The sequence below is a fragment of the Meriones unguiculatus genome, chromosome 6 (assembly GCF_030254825.1).
Source record: "Meriones unguiculatus strain TT.TT164.6M chromosome 6, Bangor_MerUng_6.1, whole genome shotgun sequence".
NCBI classification, from domain to species: domain Eukaryota; kingdom Metazoa; phylum Chordata; class Mammalia; order Rodentia; family Muridae; genus Meriones; species Meriones unguiculatus.
The window spans coordinates 37,731,882-37,755,082 of NC_083354.1; the positions used below are offsets into that span (position 1 = coordinate 37,731,882).

Sequence of the window (23,201 nt, forward strand, 5' to 3'; positions counted from 1 at the left end):
ACACACACAGAGAGAGAGAGAGAGAGAGAGAGAGAGAGAGATCCCTGGAGGCTCGTCACCAGCTGTGACCTGGGCGGCGCGCTCCTGGGAGAGGCCAGGGCCCCAGGCGTCCGGTTTCCTGCCCACGCCAGTCCAACTTCCGCGCGTCTGGCGGGCAGGGTTGGCGGGGCTTCTGCTAGCAGGTCCTCTCCGGGTCCCGCCAGAGCTGGAACGAGGGACCCGTGCGCCCCGCCCCCGAGGCCCCGCCCCGTCCCGTCCCAGCCTTACTAGCCGGAGGTCCAGCGGCCCCGGAGGCGGCCGGCCGGGCTGGGCCGCGCGATGTCGCATGGATCGGGGCTCATCCGGACCACGTGCAGCAGCGGCGGGGCGCCGGGGCCGGGCCAGCCCTCCGAGGGACTTCTGGACCCGGTGTACCCGCGCACCTACGGCGCCCTGCTCAAAGTGGCGCAGATGGTAAGAAGAGCGGGGTGGCCTGGGGGACGGGTACACGGGGCTGCACCTGGCCGGGACCCCGGGAGTACCGTGCCCCTTCGCTGTGTGTCCCCTACGAAGTTCCCGGAGCAGCCCGCGGGATCCCCGGTCCCCTCCAGCCGCCGCCCCACGGGGCCCGGCCCGCTTCCCCACCGAAACCTGGGGTGCGAGTTCCTCCTCGGCCTCCTTCCTCTCCAGGCTGCGGGTCTCGCACCCGGGCAGAGGAGAGGAGGTCTCCCGCCGTCCCCTGCCATCCCCAGGCCGCGCACGGCCGCCCGCCCGCCCGAGAGACAGAGCGGAGGGCTCGGCTTGGCTCTCGATCTCTGCCAGGGAGCAGGGAGAAGCGCCGCCTTTGAGACCGTCGCCGGGTCCCCTGCGCTCCCCCAGGCTATGGAAGCTCCTCGGAAGGCAGCGGGTTATCTGGGAAGGCCCGTGGCTAGGGGGCTTCTGGCGGCCACTTGGAGCCAGGCAGGGTGAGGGGCGGTTGCTCGTATGACCAAATCTGCACAAAAGCTGCTGGGTCGCCCACAAGTTGCCAGGCCTGTTCCTGCTCTCTCTTCACTCACCTTTCTCTTCTCCCTCCCGGCTTTGTTTTCAATTTCCTTGAAGACGTCTTCAATACCTTTTTTTTGTTTGTGTGGTGTGCTTTGAAACTCGGCTGGGCAGTTTGATCTCCCTCTCCCCACCCATCTTGGGTGGAGAGGGGAATGGTAGTTTTGTAAAAAGCTGTGGGGACAGAGGCGTAGGGACCCGGGGGCAGGGTCACGGACCCGGAAGCTGGGACCTGCCAGCTAAGCTGGAGCAGCCTCCAGGGGGCTGGGTGAGGTCCAGAGCTTTCTGCCGTCCATAACCGTTATTTTGGATGCCAATCGTGTAGAAAGGTGGCTGGCATTCCCTGCTGAAAAGGGAGAAAGGAGAAGTTCCCGCCTCTCTTGAGAAGGGTGCCTAAATGGACCAAAATTGGGACACAGAGGCATTTTTAATAAGGAACTAAAAAGGCCTGGTGCTAAGCAGTCTTGGGTTTGAGCAGTTCGGGGTGTGGGCTAAAGGCTTTGATCAGCCGAATAAAACTGAGAGGCCACCTCTTTGATCTTTAAAAGATGGCTGGAGTCAGAGAGGCTCCAGGCACAGGTGGAAATGGGGTCCCTGGACGGAGGCTGGGATCAGAAGCCTCTATCTTGATCCACAAGGGAAGCGTGAAAAATGTCCTTGCTGGCCTGTGGTGCGGGTGCACGAAAATAACGGAGAAGCATTAAGGCTGGTCTGTGAGTTTGAGGAACAGGAGTATTGTGCCAGGTTTTCACAGTGACAGGGCCTGTCCAAAACCGGAGAGCAAAGATTTGTGACGTGGTCTGCCCGCTGCCTCTCCTCTGAATCTTAAACCGCAGGCCCCGAGTCTCCTGCCTTGCCTGCAGCTAGCTGACCAAACCCTGGGACGGAGGCTGCCTGCCGGGCCTGTCTGGCTCTGGCCTCTGCTCTGCTCCTCTGCCTGGGAGCTTCACTGCTAGGATCCTGTGCTTATCAGTCAGGGGCGAGCAGAAGCAGGTGCTCTGTGAGCACCCTTTGGGGCTACTGTCTCAATCTGCCCATGGCTCAGTGGCACACAGACTTCTGGTTCTAAGCTTTGAGTAAAGTGTTTTTAGAGTGTTCTGAACAAGGGGGTTTTCAACACGTTACCTTAAGAATCAGAAAGGTTGGGGTTGGAGAGATGGCTCAGCGGTTAAGAACTTGTACTGCTATTCCAGAAGTCTCCAGGTCAATTCCCAGCACTCATTTCAGGGGCTCTCTATAACTCTAACTCTAGGGAGTTCTGCTGCCTTTGGCCCCCTCAGGCACCTGCACTTACGGGCACCCACCCACACGGAGATAGATATACATGCTTAACTTAAAAACTAAAAACTGCAGAGGCATACAGTGTGCTGTGTAGCTCAGTTGGTAGAGTCTGTGATTCGAATGCTTGAACCCCCCGTGTTCCATTCCCAGCGCCCTGTAAAGCTGGGTAGGGTGCTTCATGCCTTTAACCTGAGCACTCAGAACTCTGGTGGTAGAGGCAAGAAAATCAGGGGTTCAAGGTCATTCTCAGCTACTTAGTGAGTTCCAGGCCAACCTGGGCTACATGGGACCTGTTAGGAAAGAGAGAGAAAGAGGGAGAGAAAGAGAGAGAAGAGTATTTAGGGGAACTTGCCTTGAGCTCCTATGGGCTTCCCACTTCTAGAGAATGCAGAGGCCAGAGGTCAAGAAGAAAGCCAGTCTGAGATGAGGCCTGGAGCTTGGTGTGCCTTTTATCCAGGCGTGCTTCTTGGCAGCCGTGTGCTCTCTTTCCTCTTCCCAGTAGGCGAGTGACGTGACCACTGTTATTGACTTTTTGTTTGTTTGGTTTGGGTTTTTGAGAAGACAGGATTTTTCTGTGTAGCCCTGGCTGGACTGAAACTCCTCTATAGACCAGGCTGGCCTTGAACTCAGAGATCTGCCTACTCTGCCTCCCGAGGACTGTGCTACCTACCACTCCTGGCTCGTTTTCTTTTCTTTTTCCAAGCCATGTATTGCTCTCAATAATGCCCAGGGAACTGCATGCTATTCGCCATGACTGTGCCGCTCACTAAATGCTTTTAAGGAATGGAGTGAGTCATGTCTTTGAGTAGTGAGGAAACTGCCAGAAAGGTGCTATGAGCACCTAAAGCCACACAGCCTGTGGCGGTAGCCGAAGTCTGGTGTGCACAGGTATGCCTGGCATCTGCAGAACACACAACTCTGGCAGTGTCTGAACTCGCTAACAACCCAGTGAAATCCAAACCGAGGTGAGACAATGCCACACACTTGAAGTCGATGATAAGAAAGACGGATGACAATGAGTGGGGTACGGAAGGCATAAAGAGGGTGGGGCCACGGGACACTGCCGATGGAGGTGTAAAATGGTACAGCCACCACAGGGACGGTCTGCAGTAGCTCAGCAGTGGGCCACACAAGCACGAAGAGCTGAGTTGGAGTGACACACGCATACACACGCACAGAGGCTCGTAAGCTAGGTGCCGTGTGCCCACCACTCCTGCTGGCCCAGGACAAGTGAAAATGTGCGATCGTATGTCTTCATTTTCATTATTCAACTAGAAACAACCCAGACACCCCACCAAATGGTGAATGAGTTAGCAACAGAAACAAAAAGTACTACATTTGAGGAAGTATGATACAGAAAAAAAAGGGGGGGGAAGGATAGTGAGATAGGCAATTGTACCTGAGGTTTGGAAACACTGAGCTAAGTAGGAGGGGAAAGCCACTCACCAAAAGACCACAGGCAATGATTCTGGTCAGCCGAAATGCCGAAAATAGGCAAATTTATACGCACCGACGAAAACGAGTGGCTGCTTCCGACTGGGCCTGGCCAGCGGAGGAAGGAAGTTGGAAGTGATGGTTGATGGTTGCGAGGGTTGGGGGTGGCAGGCAGAACCGTTACAAGTTGTGGTTGATGGTTAGACAACCGTTGAGAGTAAACTAAAAGCCGTGGTTTTCACACTTGAGATGGGAATTAAGGCCCAGCTAACCATTTAAAAAACAATTTAGAAAATTAGCTGGGGGGAGGGGGCGGGGTGCAAAGAGCAATTTGGGCAGCCTCCAGATATGGGAAGCAGGGCTGTAGTTTGGGACATGCACAGCCTGCCCGCCTCACCGAGGGGAGGCTGAGGGTCCATCTTCTGGCAGCATCGGGTGTCCCCGGTGTCAGAGCAAGAGGGGAACAAATGGGTATAGAGGACAGCTTTGCGGAATCCTGTGAAGTAGAAGTGGTGAGCAAACCTGTAATCCCAGCTCTTCGGGAGGCGGAGGCAGGAGAATCAGAGGTCAAGATCATTCATGGCTACAGAGGCCAAGACCAGCCGAGGCTGCAATAGACCCTGCCTAAAAGCAGGGAGTATGGTGTCACACTCCTTGAACCACAGTGTGAACTCCCAGTGTGTGGCTCTCTGAGAGTTCAAGGCCAGCCTGGTCTACATAGCAACCTCCAGGCCAAGGCTACGTAGTGGCCTGTCTCAAAAAGAGCCAAAAAAATAAATAAAGTTAGCATCCCTCAAGTCTTTTGTTACAATAGTTGAAAGTGTACCGAGACCTCATTTTCTACCTCCAGAAATACAGAGGCTAAAAGGCAGCAAAGAAACCGGGTGCTAAGATCCTGCCCCCTCCCAACATAATTCTGACCCGAGAACAGGAAGCTGCTTTCTGCTGAAGGCTAAAACAAATGTTAAAAATTCGTAATAAGGCAGGAGAGATGGCTTGGGGATTAAGAGCACTGGCTGCCCTTCCTGATGGCCTGGGTTCGATTCCCAGCACCCACAGCTGTGATGGCAGCTCACAACTGTCTGTAACTCCAGTTCCAGGGGATCTGACACTCTCTTCTGTGTCACCAGCCACTCATGTGGTACACAGACATACACTCGGGAGAAATGCTCATCACATGAAGGAGAAATAAATAGGTCTCGCTTTAAGTTAGTAATAAAACAAACTTTGGGCTTTCTTCTTCCTAATAAAAGTGATTTGTTTATTGTACGTGCCTTTCAAAGCACAAGGAGAAGAAAATGTACTCTCCTGTTTGCGCTCCTCCAATTAAGCAATAAGCAAAGCTCCTCAGGATTTTGTGGAGGGTACATGTAATTTTGGTGTCTTGAGACAAAATTAGAATGGCAGTGTACATGTGCTGTGAGATGCTGGCTTTTAGTTTGTTGAATAGAACGCACTGTTTACCTGATGTTTGGCTTTTAAATCTTTGTGGGTGATTTCTGTGCGTGTGTGTGTGTGTGTGTGTGTGTGTGTGTGTGTGTGTGCTTGAACACCTACATGTGGAGGCCAGAGTCATTTCTGGACAGGACATTTCATGGACAGGAGCTGTCCAACCTCTCCTCCCACCGCCACACCTGAGCCAGGGCCCCACACTGGGTGGGACCTGTTGCTTGACAACCAGCCGAGCTGACTGGGCTGGCTGCTCCACCTCCCCAGTGCTGGGATTGCAAGTCTTTGTCACCGCATCTGACTTTGAACATAAGTGTGCTTGGGGGCTGAATCAAGTCCATGATGGACTGTGTTGCAAGTACTTTACGATCTGTGCCCAGACCGGCCTCAAACTCACTGCCTAGCTGAGGGTGATCCTCTTGCCTCCACCCCAGCGGGCCCAGCTGCGAGTTGTTTGTTTGTTTGTTTGTTTTTTCCTGGTGTGGTTTGCAGCCAGGCAGGGAGAGGCACTGTGGTTCACGGCACAGCCCCTCCCCCCTGGCCTCACTGTCAAGCTCCTGTGCTTCAGGCCTGTTGGTGTAAACACCGGGTCACAGAGCCCATCCTTGCAGGGAAATCGTGCTGGCAGACAGACGTGCCGATAGTTCCTCAGGACAGATGCCGTCTGCCTTCTGCAGACAGAGAAACAACCAGCTGTGTGCCCTCTGTAAGCACTGAACATTCCCTAGACTGGCCTCCAACTCCCAGAGATCGGCCTGCCCCTGCCTACTGCGTGCTGGGATTAAAGGCGGAAACACTGCCACGCCCAGACTTTTCTAGACTTTTTAAATGTTTTAGTTCTATTATTTTGTGTGTGCACCCACATGAACTCGTGTGCATGTGCACACATCAAACCTGCACTTCTGGCCTTTCCTGTAGGTTCTAGAGACTGAAGTTGGGTCTTCAGGCTTGCACAGCTCGCACCTCTATCCCTGGCTGCCTTTGCCAATCTCCCAGACCCAATTTTTAGACTTTCAGTGTCTACAGACTAACGGCTACCCTTTTATTGTCCACACATTTCAAGGTGCCAAGTGGAATAGCAATCATAGTTTTAATAGTGGATTTGGTGCCTGGCATTTTGGAAAAGGAACAAGGACAGGCTGGCCAGTCATGATGTGAAATGTTCCTGTATTTAATTAATGTCGACAGTGACTGCAGACAGTTCTAGAAGGCAGAGCCCTACAAGTAGGAGCTTTTATGTCCACGAGCTGCAGATCCAAAAGATTTTGTAGGCATAGCCAAGAATTCCTGCCCCCCATACACACACACACACACAAAGCGAGCTGCTGCTTGGCTGGGAACCACTGGCCAGACGTGAGGTAACACTGCCCAGAAACCATCAGGAAGGTACACCAGGCTGCAGAGCCACAGAGGGGAAAGGGTGCAGGTTCCCCTAGAGTGCCCTTGATTGGTCCCCTAGTGTGTGAACACTCTCTCTGTTTGTTTGTTTGTTTGTTTGTTTTAATTGTCCAGTGGGCCTCAGAGGTCCCCCAGGGCCCTCCTGGCTATGCTGGAGTGTTCCCCTTGGGGAACGGTGTAGTTCTTCAAATTCTGGTTGTTAGAGAAGGCTTCTCTCTCCCTGCCCAGCCCTGGTTTCCTGCATGGCCCAATGGCAGCACATCTGTTTCCTCCCTGCCAGCTGCCAGCTGCTGCTTCCCTTGTCAGCAGACTGGATCCTCGCTGGCTGGCTACACTCCCTGCACTTCTCACAGGCCAGTGAAGGCCTCTGGACGCTCCAGAGCCTGGACCAGCTGGGGCCTTAAGCACTTCAAGAAGTCACAGAAAGGACATTCCTACTCACTCCAGTCCCTGTGGGGCGTGCACAGCTTCAGAGGCCCAGCCTCCAACAGACGTCAGATTCCCGGCCTCACGCTGGCAATTAGCAAGGCTGAGGCCCCCATCCTGGGGCAGCCCGCCTGTCTGTGGTCAGGACAGACAACTGAGGAGCTGCGGGGAAGCTTGGGAAGGACAGCTGGGAGGCTGGGAGAAGCCCTTTCCCCGGAAGGGGATGCTCTAGGGAGGATGGAAAGCGGGGGAGAATGAGAACCTGCAGCAGCAGGCCCTCATTCCCACCTCCCTGAGAGCATCTCTCCATCTTGCTTATAAAGAAGAAAGAAAAAGGCGCTCCTCTCCCCTTTACCACAGGAAAGTGGTAGTTAACTAGATAATAAGTTTCCAGCAGGTAAGAGCTAGTGAGTTTGGTGCTTTCTCCTGTTTCCTTGCCAAATTCTCACCGTCTCATACCCTGAGGAGCTATGTTATATCTGTCTAAGGCCTGAAGGCAGTGACTAGTGACACTTGGATACGGGGACAGAGTCTAGAACCCAAGATTTTTTTTGAGACATGGTTTCAGATATCCCAGCCTCAGTCCTGCTCTATGCCTAAATATAAGCTTGAACTTCTGACCTTCCTGCCTCCACCTCCACACAAGCATATGGGCGCCGTGGCTCCTGCTCGCATGGATGGTAGGCGCTTTACCCACTGGATGTGTGAGTCTGTTTAGGTTTATTGTTTTTATTGAGGGGTGTGTGTGTGCAGCTGCGTGAGTTTGTGTGCACTTTGGGGCCTAAGATCCCCCGGAACCAGAGCTGCACGCTGTGAGCTGCCATGTGGACGCTGGGATCCAATCCCAAGCCCCCTGGAAGAGCAGTGAGTGATCTTAACCACTAAGCTATCTCTCTCCCCCTGGCTGGGTGGTTTTCTCTTTCCCTTTCATTCGGATAAACACAAGCATTGAGATAATTATGACTTCCCCGTGTTATATTATATGTATGTATGTTGGATTTGACCCCTGCACTTTACGTCAGTAGCCAGGGCCAACCAAGGCCCTTTTTCTTGCCATGCCTGCAGCTCTGAAAACAGTGAGCAGGCTCCCCCAGACCTGCCCAGCATGACAGACACACCCTTGGGGGACCCCAGGGAGACACATCCTGGGTGAGGGTGGGATTCCTGGCACTGACTGATGGCAACAATAAGGGAGCACCATTCCCATGAGCCCATCACAGAGGTGAAGGGCTGCCGAGCACAGACGGGGCTGCTGCTGTCTGATCCCGCCGGAGGGCCTAACACATGCGCTACGAAGCCTTTAAAAGGGATCCCGCATCTTCCTGCAGGGCGAGGTTCTCTTTGCCTCACAAGTACTGGGGTTGTGGGTGCGGGGGAGCAGCCCACCTCCCCCAGAGACGCGCTTTGTAGGTGGAGCTGGGAGTCAAAGCCAGGGCCTCCTGCATGCTAGGCAAGTAGTCTGCTAACAGCCGTGTGCCGAGCTGGTGAGGACTTTTGTTTTGTTTTGTTTGAGAAAGGTTTTGTTGTTGTTGTTCTTGTTGTTTTATTTTTTGTTTTGTTTTGTTTTTTATAGCCCCTGGCTATCCTGGAAATCATTATGTTCCAGACTGGCCTCGAACTCACGGAGATCCACCTGCTTCTGCCTCCTGAGTGCTGGGGTCAAAGGCGTGCGCCACCATGCCTGGCTTCCTATGTGGAAGCTTGTAACGTAAGAACATTTTGTCCAGCTGGAGAGATGATTCAGCAGTTAAGAACATGTACCGCTGATTGCAGAGGACCCAAGTTTGAATCCCAGCACACACATACACACACACACACATACACAGACACACCCATACACATATGTGTGTGTTTTGTTGTTGTTTTGGTTTTTCAAGACAGGGTTTCTCTGTGTAGCCTTGGCTATCCTGGAACTCACAGTGTAGACCAGGCTGGCCTCAAACTCACAGAGATCTGCCTGCCTCTGCCTGAGTGCTGGGATTACAGGCGTGCACCACCACACTGGGTTTAAGAATATTTTTTGTTTGTTTTGTTTTGTTTTGTTTGAGAGAGGGTCTCTGTGTATAGCCCTGGCTGTCCTGGGATTCGTTCTGTGGACCAGACTGGCCTCGAACGCTGTTCCAGGAGTGCTGGGATTAAAGGCATGTGCCACCACTGCCTAATTTTTTTTTAAGAGTTCATACCATTAGGGTGTTAGTAAGCGTTCCTATTTTACAGACCATTTGTCTTGTAGAACTTGTTCCATAGCCCCACTGTCAGCCTCTTGTCCATGATCCCTTCCCAAAGCTAGTCTGAAGGAACTAAAGTCCTGTCAGGTGTGGTAGCAAGCATTCGTGATTGCAGTGTTCCAGAACTCGGGCTGAGGCAGGAAGTTTGAGTTTGAGTGCAGCCCAGGCTATGTAACACAAACCTGAAAAGAAAGAAAGCGGCGTCCTTTTGAAGAGCTTCAGTGTATTCCAGGAAGGGACTTGCTGTGATCAGCGTGAGCAGTCTCCGTCAGTGACCCGGATTCCCTGCCACCTCGTGTTATCGCTGAGGACTTAGTGGCTGCCGTGGTAGAGACAGTTTTTCATATTCAAGAATATGGGAGCAGCTGGGTGTATAATACCAGCACTTGGGTGGCTGAGGCAGGAGGATTACCATGTCTGGGGCTGACCTGGGCTCCTGAGTGAGATCTTGTAATTTCTTTTACCGTGAGCTGGGGGAGGGAGGAAGGGAAGGGATGAAAGAATACTGACGGACACTCCTAACAGCAGCAGTTTTGTACCATATGTTTGTTCTTAGAAGCCTGACCTGTTCGAGCCTGAGTTCTCTGACTTCACGCTGTAGTCTCTGTACCCACCATTAGGGAAGGGGTCTCAGTGTCCCCCGGGGGTCAGTACCACTGCTATAGCACAGCTCCTGCCTTGGAGTTAGCTGGAACTAGGAAAACGGGGAGAGTTGCAGCCAGTGGATCTGCAAACAGAGCCAGCTGGGAGAGCTTGGGCAGCTGTAGGGAAGAGACTTAGGTGGATGGAGTTAGGCAAGGGGAAGTTTCCTGGGCCCAGCCTCAGCCAGCTTCACAGGGAACCGTGGAGAGGGAGGCCTGCTTCAGAGCTGGTCCTTGGGGGCCCGGAGGGGGTGTGGGGAGTTCAGTCCTCATTGGCTGCAGTGCAGAGAGAGAAGCCAGTGAGGCCGCAAGAGCTCTGAAGCCGACAGCTGCTAAAGGGAACCCAGAACAGAACGGACAGAGGGGTGAGGAATGAGTTCCTAGCAGCATCCCTAGCTGCCAGGGAGGGATGCCCCCGGTGGGTAGAGGGAAGCTGGGCATTTGAGCAGGAGGAAATCTGAGCTGGGAGTTGTGGGTTCCCTGCTGAACCCACTGGAGCTGTCCCATCCCATGGAGGCTCTGGCAGGGGTGTCCAGTTTTCACAGTGTGGTGGGCACATTCAAAGTTCACACCAGAGAACTGCACAATTGAGTTTCTCTCATAAAAGGAAATTTTATTTGCCTGGTTCAGCTGTTGTCTGGGAAGCTTACCGCCGCCTTCTGCTAATCTAGGCCTAGTCCTGGAAGCTTCTAGCCTCCGTACAGTCTAACCAAGGCCTAGAATGTTTTCAGCCTCAGAGACTTACTGTTTAATAAGCTCACCCTTTCTTGTTCTTACTGAGCTTTGGGCTCACTGGTGCAACTCAGCTGTTCTGGCTCAAAATCTTCTCTTAGCTGACTGATTCTATCTGGCTTCTCTCTCGGCCTCTGAATTACTCTGCTTGGCCTCAAACTAACTCCTGCAATCTGCTCTGATCTCCTGGCTCCTTCTCATTCTCTGGCTCATTCAGTCTTCACCTGAGTTCTCTCTATGCAACCTGTCTAGTACTGTCCCAGTAAAACTGCTTCCTCTCTGCCTCATTGCCCCTTAAGGAGCTTCCCTTTCCTCTCTCTCTTAGGAGGGGTTGGGTGTATCCTGTTCTGCCAAATCTTTCTTTGATTTGTCACTTTTTTCTGCCACTCCATTAGACATCACTTTCAAACGTGGCTGCTTCCTTCTACAAACTGACTTCACCTTCATTGTTTGTACCACGAGGGCTGGATCTAAGCTTTTCTGTACCTGTCACTGACAGGTAGCTGAAGACACCGATGATGTGACTACAAATCTTTTCGGGCTTCACCTCAGCCCACTAACATCCTTCTGGTCTGGGGCCCCAGGACCACGTGATCACGCTTGGTCTCATTCTGTGGTCAAGTCTCTCCTCCTTCAGTGCAGAAGCTGCTTGAATTACGGATGAAAACCGTCTCACTTGGTGAATGGGCACTGGAGACCCAAGTGGGCTCAGGGCTTTGCCAACTGACCCGTATTCTCTGCCCAGTCTTTTTTCTCATTAGACTTCCTTTTGTTGCAGCATTTCTTACAGGAGAGGTCAATATTAATGTCTTCCGTCTCTCTCCACCTGGTTATTTTGAGACAGGGTTTCTCCGTGTAGCCTTGGATGGCCTGAGCTCTCCGTGTAGCCAGGCTGGCCTCGAACTTACAGAGCTCCGCCTGCCTCTGCCTCCCAAGTGCTGGGGTTAAAGGTCTGTGACTGGCACAGGCAGCCCACGTTTTGTTTTCGGGGGCAGGGTTCTCAGTGTGCCTGGATCTCACTAATCGTGCTGGCTAGCTAGCCCTGGCTCTCCACACTGGGATCCGAGGTGTGCGCTGCTCTGCGTGGAATCTGGGGACGGAGCTCAGGTCTGTCCTGGGGTTGCGTGGCAAGCATTACCCTGACTGAGGCACCTCCCCAGTCCCTCACTTTATGCTTCTATCAAACAAACCATCAGTCGACTGTGTTCCGGGGAGGTCCCTTCCCTTCGGTGTCACCACTGTGCAAAAGAGTCTGCTTCAGCCCACTCCACGCCCTCGGTGACTGTTTCCTTTACAGTAAGCCCTCACCCTGGGTAGTGCTCATCGGCAAACCCCTACCTTACCTTCCCGTATGAATTTTAGAATTTCAGTATCTACTCTCCCACCCTCCACACCCTCCCTCAAAAAAGAAAAAAGAAAAGGGAAAAGCCAGCATGCTGGGTCCTGACCCAGGTTCTGTTGAACTGGTTTATCAGATCTGGCGTGAACTCACTTATCAACAAAGCTGTTTTCAGTCGATACCTCCCACACTGCTGCTGCTGCTGGAAGTGGTCCTTGCTTGTTGCTGACATTTAGGAAATACGGATGCTCTTGCAAGTTAAACTGTTCAACCTGCACCGTCGCTGAACTCACATACTCATTCCAGAACCTTCTTTTGAGGTTCCGTCGGATTTTCTTAGACACGAGCACGTTGCTTATAATAAAGCTGGGCTCTTTCTTTTTCAAGCGTCGTGCCTCGTTCCTGTTTCTTCTCTCACGACAGCTTCAGACAGCTGGTTATGAGCTTGGGAAAGGACATCTTTTCCTTGTCACCTTGACATCGTCCCCTGCCCTGAGGGGAAAGCCTACAGCTTCTCACCACCAGCCGCACCGTTAGCTGTGGGTTGTACTGACCAGATTAAGTTGGTAGCTTAGATCCTAACTTCCCGAGGGTTTTGTTTGGGTTTGCTTTGCCTTGCTTCTCATCATGAACGGATACTGACATTTTACCACCTGTGTCTTCTGCATCGTTGACCGGAGTGTATGGCCCCTCATGCCTGTTTCTCGGCTGTGTAGGTTCAAGTCATTTGCAACTCCCAGCCCAGCTGTGCATTCCAGAGATGCCGTGTCCCCATTTCTAAAGTGTTGCTGGTCCGGCTGATGTGCGGACATGGCACCGTGGGACAGAACCTCTGCTGACTTCCGGCCGCTCCTTCTGAGATGTCTGCACGCAAACGGACCACGCTGGGCTCAGAATCCATTTCCTTTTCCTGTTCTGTGATTGACTTTTTTTTTTTTTAACTTTTTTAATTTCTTAACCTCTTTCTCAATTCTGCCACGTATTAGGGGAAGTTAACATTCTGCAACCCAGTTGTGAAATGGGGCGGGGGGGGGGTAAAGGAAACCTTTGCTCCTCAGTCACGAGGACCTTCCTCAGCTGTCACCCCGAGGGCTGCTGCCTTGTGTAAGGCTCACCTGAGCTGTGCAGTTCTAGGTGAGTAAGGTCCAGCACTGTTGGGGATCGACCTATAGTCAGGCTCTATGGTCTCCCCACTTCCCCCCAGGACTTCCAGGCCAGGGCCAGGGCCACCTGTGGAGACTGAAAAGCCTTCTTTGTCTTTTTTCCGCTGAGGCTCTGATAGCCTCAGAGTGACCCTGCTGGCCAGTGAAGGGAGCAAGTGGGGCTAGCCAGGGTCAGCCTTGCCGGGTTATTTTTATTGAGTGGAGCTAAGGGGGTGGGGCCCTCATTGAAGGGAGGCCTTTGTTTCCACAGAACCCACCAGTGAGAACTCAGACACTACACGCACACACAAGGGCCAGGGAGGGCCTCCTTCCACTGTGCCTGGGCGCAGATGACCAGTGCTCAGACTCCAGGCGCACCTTGTCCTCCTGTGAGGGTCCTTTCAGGCTTCCTGCTCCCTAGCAGGCCGGCAGAGGAAGCTGCGACCGAGGTGGGGGGAGGTGGCTAGAGTTGATTTCATTCGTGCTTGGCTTGTGGGAGGATCTGGACTCAATTTGAAACTGTTCTGAGGAATCTGAGTTATCTTAGAAGCAGGGGTGGGGGGTTGCTGTTGTGGCCATTGGCATAGAACCTTTTGTTTGTGTATCCACGGGGCTTCCTGCATCACCATGCAGCCATGAAGGTCTTGATGGGGCCCTAGCTACCCTCCCCACACGTGTACCCACACACACACTCTTCCCCGGCTGTTACAGGAATGATTCTCTCATTCCACTACTTGGCAGTCAAATTCGGGTCCTCAAGCTTGGCAATGAGAGCTTTGAGCCTCTAAAACATCTTGCCAGCCCTTCCCTTCAGCTTCACTTGTTCTTCCAGTCTTCAGGCAGCCTCAGACCCCCTCCCCTGGTCCCCTGTGGTCCTCACGCCAGGGATCTCACATGCAGAACAACAGTGGCTTTCCGGCTGTGACCCAGGCCGCAGTCCCGTCGTGCTGCTAGTGTCCTCGCTTGGTCATTTTTCATCCCAGACTAATTTCCCCTCCTCGGGCTAGTGCACGCTTGGCTCGGGGCCACTTCAGTTTTTAATCGGGGCATCCCACAGCCTCATTGTGGGATTCAGAGGGCACACACTTCTGGCACTTGCCGCAGGCTGGATGCCAGGCCTCTTACAGGCACTGACTAGCCTCACAGTCTCTCTGAGGATTTATTTGTCCAAGATAGTGGCCAAAGTACCAGGCACCAGCCATCCCACCATGTGTTCTTTGTCAAGCTTCCTGAGAAATCTCCCCAGCAGAGTAGAAGCCAGCGTGGCCTTTTTTGGTTCCTGCTCGTTTTAAACTTTATTTATCATTATCATGTATACACGGGAGCGTGGTGTGTGTGTATGGTGTGTGCCCCACAGCGTGGCCTTTTTTGGTTCCTGCTCGTTTTAAACTTTATTTATCATTATCATGTATACACGGGAGCGTGGTGTGTGTGTATGGTGTGTGCCCCACAGCTCACATCCTGGAGGTCAGAAGACAAGCACTCGCAGCCAGTTCTTGCTGTGCATTCGTTACTCGGGTCATCAGGCTCGCACGCCAGGTCCATGTCGCCAGCTGGTTGTCTGTTTTTGAGGTGGGGGTCCCAGGCTGCTCCCTGGCTCACTGCGCAGCAGGAGCTGACCTTGACCTCCCTCCTCCACCTTCCCAGTGCTGGACTCGGCTTGTACCACCGTGCCTGGTCTATGAGGTGCTGAGCATTGAACCTAGGGCTCTGTGAGAAAGTGCCAACCAAACTACACCCCAGCCACTGCACTGGTTTTTTGGTGGGTTGGTTGGTTGGTTAGTTTGGTCTTAGTTTGGGCTCACTCTGTAGCACTGACTGGCCTTGAACTTGAAGCAATGCTTCTGCCTCTGCCCATGATGAGATTAAGGGCACAGACCACCATGCTTAACTTCAGAGTAAACTTATGTCCCAAATGACAAAGAGTGCAGCTGGGGATATCACTGGTGCTCAGTGAGTAATTATCAAGTCAGTGTGTTCTTGTTCCCATCCTAAAAGCAAGGGTAGACTGACCTTGAAGCCAAGGCAGTTCTGAAAACAGATTATCAGTTAGCTCTGCTGCGTAGCAAATAATTTTTTTTTCTTGAGACAGGGTTTCTCTATGTAGCCTTGGCTGTCCTGGACTCTCTTTGTAGACCAGGCTGGCCAAGAACTCACAGAGATCCGCCTGCCTCTGCCTCCCTGAGTGCCGAGACCACAGGCATGCGCCACTGTGCCCAGCTAGTTATAAACCTTAATGACGATCAGTCGAGACCTGCTGCTGGCTGGACAGGGCTCTCAAGGACCAGCCCGGCAAGTCATGAGCCTGAGCTGCTGTGAGTCTCTGGCTCCGGGCAGCCTTCAGTGGGTAGTGCTCACAATCCCAGAGCCTCTTGTCCTATATCCAGCAGGATGGTAGCGTGGGCACAGCTGGGAAAGTAGCTCAATTTGTAGATTATTTACCTAGCATGCAAGAGTCCCAGGTTCCATACATAAGTGTAAACGCACACATGCACGCGCGTGCAAACACACACTCAGGCACAGACACTGTAGTCTAGCCTACAAGATAGACTAGTTGGTCTAATTAGTGATTCTGTGTGCCTCGGTTTCCCTATATGAAACAAAGGATGACTTCTATCCACCTGGCAGAGTTCTTCAGTGCTTGGATCATGTCCGCCACACCCCAATCAATAATGGCTCACTGTCCGAAACAGCTCTTACTTTCTGCTAACACACGCCCTGTCTCCCCCCTCCCCCGCACGCAGAGCCTGTGTTAGATTCCGGCAAACCCTCCCAGCCATTTGCGTGGGAACAGCCTGGACTGTAGCAGTGTATTGACAGGCTTGACAGAGCAACAGCTCAGCTGGCTTCCGGTTTGTGCCCCTCTTCTTGGGTGCCCAACTCGGGCCGAAGTGTGCCAACTTCTCCATGTGTGCCCCAGGTCACCCTGCTGATTGCCTTAATCTGTGTGCAAAGCACCTACTGGACCGACTATGGCGCCTACAAGTTCTTTCAAGTCGTCACCATCTGCGACCTGATAATGATCCTCACTTTTTACCTGGCCCACCTCTTCCGAGTCTACCGCGTGCTCACCTGCATCAGCTGGCCACTGTCGGTAAGGAGGGGCCAGGCCCCACGGTGACTCGTCTGCCTGGTCCACGTCCAGAGCCATGGCTGCTGTTTCACCCTGACTTTCCAGTGCTTGGCAGACATCTCTGCCTACCTCCTGGGGGTTTCTCGAGCCCACACCCGGGGTTAAAAGGTGGGGGGAGGGGTGATCCTTTCAGCATTTATCTGCTGTGTGTGGCGCCTAGGAGGACAAGCCTTGAAGGAAGGTGAGTGCGCCCTGTGGAAAGCTGAATGGTGACACCTGCTGGCTAGAATGCACGGGCAGAGGCTGACCATGTGGCCTGTGCAGACCAGGATGGCCTCCAACTCACAGTGCTGGGGGTAAATGTGTGTGCTCCCACACCTGGCAAACACACCTAACTTTGTACTTTGATTTCTAACTTCTACCTGAGCATAAATGCTCTCCATCTATTCTAACAGAGATCTAGTGGATTCCTTAGGACCCACTATGTGCCAAACCACATCACCCACAAATATCAGCTGGTTCATCTCTCCCTGGCTGGTCTGGATGCCTTTCATCTGATTGCCTTGCCTTATTGTGACGAGTTAGCCAAACAGAGCAGTTACATGTGGACTAGAAATGCAAGAGCGGGTGTCATGCCCTTTTCTGTAATGGCTGAAGGCAAGAATTGCAACTTCCATTTTGAATATGAGGCTGGGTATAAATTTTTATAGATATCCTCCTTCAGATTGAAAATCTAATCTGCTCACTGCTTTTATTTTATTTTTTAAAGTGTTAGACCTTGGTAGTTTTTGCTTTTAGCTTTTTGAGGTATTTTGTGGTTGATGATGTTGTATGCTCTGTTTTTTTGTTTTTATTTTTGTATACTGAAATAAACCTAGGACCAGAGGAAAAGGTCTACAAATTGACCTCAGGAACCAGGCAGTTCTTAGTGAAAGCTCCGCTCACCCTCACCCTCTGTGCCTCCTTTCTCTCCAGGGAACCTCTTCCTGGCCCAGCTTCCTTTCCCTCCCTACAGTGAGCTCCTCATTCACACCTTTTCTTTTCTCGCCTTGGCTTCCAGGAATTCCTCCACTATTTAATCGGTACTCTGCTCCTTCTCATCGCCTCCATCGTGGCGGCCTCCAAGAGTTACAACATAAGCGGCCTGGTATCTGGAGCGGTAAGACGTTTTAGCAACCCATTCAGAATGTAGGTACTCCTGTCTTCCAGGCAGGGGTCAGGGAAGGGGTTGATTTGGGAGCCTTTCTTTTTAGAACCTATATTTACCTCAGTCTAGCCAGCTACTGTCTCCAAAGAGCCTGACACTTGGGCTGGTGTCAGAGGGTCCGGGAAGGTGGACTTAAGGGCTGCTGACAACTTAAACAGCTGCAGTATCTGGACCTTTTTCCCTTATAGCCACTGCTTAAAGCAGGGGATGAAGGGGTTCCGGTCCCCATGCCCGCCCTGCCATCTCACTGCAGAGGAGTATTTGGGGGTCTTGTTTGCTTCTAGAAGGAAAGGTTCTATGATCAACTAGTGATGTCTGCTGTGAGTCCTTTGTCTCTCTTCTTTTCTTTCGGGTCTCATTGGGTAGCCCAGAATGCACTACTAGCCCAGGTTGGCCTTAGACTTACAGAGGCCTTGCTTCTGTGTCCTCCTGAGTACTGGGGTTACAGGAATGCATCACCCTACCAGATACCTTAAAAAAGAGAGACAGAACTACATGTATCTCAGCTGAGGGCAGCCTCGAACTTCTGACCCTCCAGCCTCTGCCCCCCAGCGCTGAACTTAAAGGGTGTGCTCCCCCCATGCCAAACTCAACAGTGTTCAGACCCAGAAGGGGTGTCCTTATCCCTTTGAGCGGTGAATGATTCATCCGATACTGTGCACAGCTAGCTAGCGGATGCAGAAATACGGCACTCGGTATCCAGGCCACATGCTTTTAAAAGGTGTGTGCATTCTTGTGTTCTGATTTAGGATTTTGCTGACTTTATATCTGAGTGGTATTTAGGCCTGTACAGGTTTGCTACAGGGGAAGAAGGGTTTTTTTCTGTTTGTTTTGAGGCCTGGTCTCTTGTGGCCCAGGCTGGCCCCCAACTCAGGAAGTAGCCCAGGATGATCTTCAACTTGATTCTGCTGACCAGCATCTCAGGTGTGTGACACCACATCTGGCTTATGTGGTACTGGGATGGAGCCCAGGGCTCGGTGCATGCTGGGAACATGCTCTACCTACTGAGCTGAGACTTTTAAGACGGGTGTCAAGGCCTGAGTGAGCTCCACTTACAAATATCAGCAGGACTCCCCAGACCGTAGCCTGTCTTTGGTTTTGCCCCTGGAGTTTCCCTCAGACGGGCTCTCTGCTCTGAAGGACCACACGGTGGGGACCACGCACCACTGCAGAGGGGTGGCCAAGCCCGTGAACAGTGCTGCCCACGCGCCTTCCACAGTGCCCACCATGCTCCTCTGTGTGACCTCTGAGGAGACAGGTGGCTGCCACCTGCAGGTTGGCACCTACCTAATAATAGTGCATGCTGGGAGAAGAGTCCAGGGACACACACACACACACACACACACACACACACACACACACACAAAATGTGTTTCAGGATACACATGAAAGGGATTCCCACTGGGTTTTATAATCAGGTCACACATAAGCTCTCAGCCCCAGGATCCCTGAGCCTCAGGAGCTAACATTTATCATACTACAGGGAAGCCAGAGAAGTGAAACGAAATGAGGTCCCTGTTCACGAGGAAGTAGCCCTCTAGCTTAGGTGATGAGGGCATGACCCATGTGACAATTAGCAAACAAACAAGGCACTGTGGCCCAGACTAGCATTCTATAGGGATACAATAATAAACTGTTCAATTATGCAGTGCAGACAGTTGGGGACTGGCAGAGAAGTTTTGTGCTAATTGTGCAGAACAGACAATGGGAGGCGAGGCCTGGCTCTAATCGGCTAGTTATGTGGCTCAGACAATCTGTACAGAGAGAGCCAAGGAAAAGGCTCTGGGGGTATGGGCTTCTGGGACAGCCACATACCTAAGCTGGTAGCTGGCCTGAAAATAACACCAGAGCTAACCAGAGCTCTACCTTAGCCTGGCTGCTCCTGGACCACGCCTATCCAATGCCAGCTGCAGCACTAGTGCTAGCGTGGTGAGTTGAGGCCTCTGTGTGGATCTGAGGACGCCCGAGCCACAGTCTAGCAGCGCCTCGGTCCTGAAGCCCACTGCCCAGGGTCAGACCCGTACATGGTCCTGGCGCGCTCCGGGGTCTCAAGCGAAGGAGTGAGCTTCCCGCTCCTCTCTGGTTTAGCTATGAAACTGGAAGGGTGGGGTCGGCCGCCATGCTCACCTTGGGGACTTGTGGGTTCAAGGAGCCAGCCTGAAGGCTGAGAAACCTGACAGGTGTGTAGTTGTTCTTCAGTGGCCACCAGAGTGTGTCACAAGGAGGCCACCAGCCTTACAGGTCCCAAAACAACCAGCGGTGTGGTCACTCGCCTTCACCCAGCTTTGAGAAGCCTGTTAGGTCAAGGTCCACCCTCGTCAAGCCCAGCACTAAATGGACCCTGGGAAGGGTAGGAGCATGGCCCCAACTTATTTTTACTCTGTTATTATTTTAATACATGCAGGTATTAAGCTGAACTCTGAGGCCTCAGCTCTTGGCTATTCCACACCAGTGCCAGCCATAATCAGTCTGCTGGGATGGTCCAACTTTTAAATCCAATTACAATTTACTGTGCCACCCTTCTTTTGGGGGAGAGGGGGCCTTTTGTGTGTGTGTGTGACAGGGTTTCACTGTGTAGCCTTGACTGTCCTGGAACTAGCGTTGTAGACAAGCTGGCCTGGAACTTATAGAGATCCGCCTGCCTCTGTCTCTGAGCGCTGGGATTGAAGGCGTGTGTCACTGTACCCAGCTCACCTTTCACATTTGTATTGGTCCTGGATCATCAAGGTCCGGTAGTTACCTCAAGGACAAGGTTGGAGACCCAGAGCCCTGGCCTCCAGGCCTGACCAGGGAAGAGCCCTGAGACTGGATCTCTCTGAAACTCCCCTCTGTAACTAGGGACTGGGCAGCTAGGTCACATGGCTCCCAGCTTCCTTCCTAGAACAGAGAAGAGAATCAGAGAGATGGCGCCATGGCTACGAGACTCCTTTCCTCTCCCACTGCAGGTCTTCGGGTTCCTGGCCAGCTTCCTCTGCCTGGCAAGCCTGTGGCTGTCCTACAAGATCACCTGCATAACCCAGGCCTCAGGTAAGCCTCGGTCACCAGGGCTAAGGGCACATGAGTGGAAGGCTTGTCCTTGGCTCAGCAGCTGGAAACGTCTTGGTGCCAGAGGCCAGAGTGGAGCAGGAGGGTGGGGCACAGAAGGAAGGGCGACTAAGGACCCTGCCCTCCTATGCACCTCTACATGCCAGGCGATACATCCTGGGATGCATGACCAGACGTGGCCTTGAACTCCTAATCCTCCCCCACCTCCCTGATCCACATCCTTAACGGTTTTTATCCCTAAGTTCTTTGGGGCAGGGGTGGGGATTAGCCAGTGTCTACCTGTGTAGCCTAGGCTGGCTTTGAACTCTTGGCAGACCTCTTACCTCAGTTTCTCAAGTGCTAGGTTTCTAAGTGTGCACCACCAGGCAAAGCATACTGTGTTTTAGAAACTGATTGCAAAAGTGAGGGGCTGGGGGCGCATGCCTGTGATCCTGATAGCGGGAAGCTGAAACAGGAAGACCCTGAGTTCAAGGCCATGAGACTACACTTTACAATCCTGTCTCAAACCACAAAAACATCCGTAGATTTCAGAAAGCCCACACCCACGTGACTGGTTTGATTAATTCACTCTTTTCTTCAAGCCAGAACTTCCTCCCTCCCCCCCCTTTTTAAAGATTTTAATTTTATGTGATTTTTAATTCACATTCTGTGTGTGTGAATGTAGGTACCCTCAGGGGACAGAAAACAGTGTCTGATGACCTGGAATTAGAGCCTTCGCACAGTTGTAAGCCACCTGGTGCAGGTGCTGGGACCGTAGCTCCGGTCCTCAAGAAGAGCGGCAAGTGCTCTTAACCAATAAGTCATCTCTCCCCTCTTCTATTTTATTTATTTATTTAGTTATTATTTGTCTGTTTTTCAAGACAAGGTTTCTCTGTGTAGACTTGGTTGTCCTGGACTCACTTTGTAGACCAGGCTGGCCTCGAATTCACAGAGATCCGCCTGCCTCTGCCTCTGCCTCCCAGAGTGCTGGGATTACAGGTGTACACAACCGCACCCGGCTTCCTTTTTTCTTTTTTAAAAAACATATTTAGAGGGCTGGGGTTCTGCTAGTAAAATGCCTGCCATGCAGGTGGGGCCAGGCAGATCCCTGGAGCTTGATGGCCAGACACCCCAGCCTAACGGGTGAGCCTAGGTTCACTGAGCCACGATGTCTCAAGAAATAAGGGGGAGAACACTTGGCTTCTGATCTTTTCTTCCTCCTGTGTGCAAGTACCACACACACACACACACACACACACACACACACACACACACGAATGTACACACACTATCTGGAGCTCAGAATTGTGGAGCAGAAGCCCAGGGCTCCTGGGTGAGTTTTGTTCCTGACAAAGTGACCTAACTTGCCATTACTCTTTTCAGATGCATCTGCCTGACGAGGCTGGCCATAGCCCCTGTTCCACCCCAAAGGACCTGCAGGATGTATGGTCATCCCAGGAGGACCCCAGGCTTGGCTATGGACTGCTCAGGTGACAAGCCCTGTGCCTTCGCTGGCTTGGCCAGGACGCTGGACTCCGGGGCATCAAACAGCTACAGCCTCCCATAGTCTGCGACAGAGAACACTCCTCCATTCTGGGGCCTTAGCACCACCCGGTACCGAGGACTGCATGGAGCACAGCAGAGAGCTCTGCATCTGCCGCATAGATGTGCCTTTCTTCAGGATCTGCCGCATAGACATGCCTTTCTTCACACCCTTCAGGACCGAGGCCACCTAGAGCACCCCAGAAACAGCAGACCCTAACCACCTGGCCTGTCAATCTGGTCTTGAAGAGTCTGCTCTAGGTGAGGAACCAGCGGAAACACTACGTGGCCATCCTGTTTCTCCTGCCCCCATCTCTGCCTTTGTCACTGGGTGTGGGTGTGGGTATGGGGGGTGTGCGTGGTTTTTAATAAAACGTCCGCCAGTTGCAGCAGGCTTTCTCATTGGGTGAAATGCCTTGAGTCTGTTGCATGTTCAAATCCCCCTGCTCTTTATGTACACCCTGCTAAAGAGACCCAATTTTACGAGGTGCTGGGATAGAACCCAAGGCTCCATGCACACCAGGCAACCACCCCACCAACTGAGCTCCACGGCTGGCTGCCACTACCCAACTGTAGTCAGCACAGTTCCTGGGCCTGCCTGGGCTCCGGAGGGGGAAACAAGGCAAGGAGAGCCTGCCGATGGCAAGCCTCTGCTACAACTAGGAGCTGTGTGCTACTCAAAGAGGTTCTGGAAGCTGGTTGTCCTTGAGGCCCTTTGGGGAAGCCGCCAACTCTGGACAGACCGGTATGGCCCGCAAGGCCAAGAAGGAAGCTGGAAGTACAGGAGATCGACACCAGGGCTGGTGCTTGACCCCAAGTTTGGCTGTCTCCTGAGCCCAGACAGGACAGTGGGGTCCAGCATCCTTCATGAGCAGCTGACCAAAGGTGGGAAACTGAGACCGAGTCTGCTCGTGCCAGGGGAGTCTGCTGGCAGATAAACTCCCCCATTCAGGGTCTCTAGGCCCTGCTCGACACCACTGCTTCCCTCGCTTGGTGGCTGACTCACGTCCTGAAACTCCAGGAGGAAGCGCAGGGCTGCAGCCAGGCAGGGCATGTGTGAGTCTGTGTTACCAGGGCTGCAGCCAGGCAGTGCCCATGTGTGAGTCTGTGTTAGAGGCTGCAGCCAGGCAGTGCCCATGTGTGAGTCTGTGTGAGAGGCTGCAGCCAGGCAGTGCACATGTGAGTCTGTGTTGCCAGCTGGAGAGACTGCTCAGTAGTTAAGAGCATTCTCTGCCCCTGCAAAGACTGGGCTCTATCCAGCA

General features: G+C 52.7%; 1 protein-coding gene across 2 annotated transcripts; it reads left to right on the plus strand.

Annotated features, from left to right (window-relative positions):
- The first annotated feature begins 157 nt into the window (after positions 1–157).
- Positions 158–22,328, plus strand: Cmtm7 (CKLF like MARVEL transmembrane domain containing 7). 2 transcript variants are annotated; one of them, XM_060385112.1, is made up of 5 exons: positions 158–453; positions 16,014–16,187; positions 17,227–17,354; positions 20,319–20,400; positions 21,781–21,847. In XM_060385112.1, the coding sequence occupies exons 1-4, from the start codon at positions 319–321 to the stop codon at positions 20,386–20,388; spliced, it is 507 nt and encodes a 168-aa protein (XP_060241095.1). In that variant the 5' UTR covers positions 158–318; the 3' UTR covers positions 20,389–20,400; positions 21,781–21,847. The 2 variants fall into 2 exon arrangements, with proteins under 2 accessions (XP_060241095.1, XP_021491451.1); XM_021635776.2 differs by having other exon boundaries at positions 161–453; positions 17,227–17,325; positions 21,781–22,328.
- Positions 22,329–23,201: the final 873 nt, after the last annotated feature.

Excerpts from the sequence above, each read along its gene's own strand:
- Cmtm7 (XM_060385112.1), top strand. The coding sequence starts at position 319 with ATGTCGCATGGATCGGGGCTCATCCGGACCACGTGCAGCAGCGGCGGG. Across the intron at positions 454-16,013 it reads TGCTCAAAGTGGCGCAGATG|GTCACCCTGCTGATTGCCTT; the intron begins GTAAGAAGAGCG and ends TGTGTGCCCCAG. Across the intron at positions 16,188-17,226 it reads GCATCAGCTGGCCACTGTCG|GAATTCCTCCACTATTTAAT; the intron begins GTAAGGAGGGGC and ends CTTGGCTTCCAG.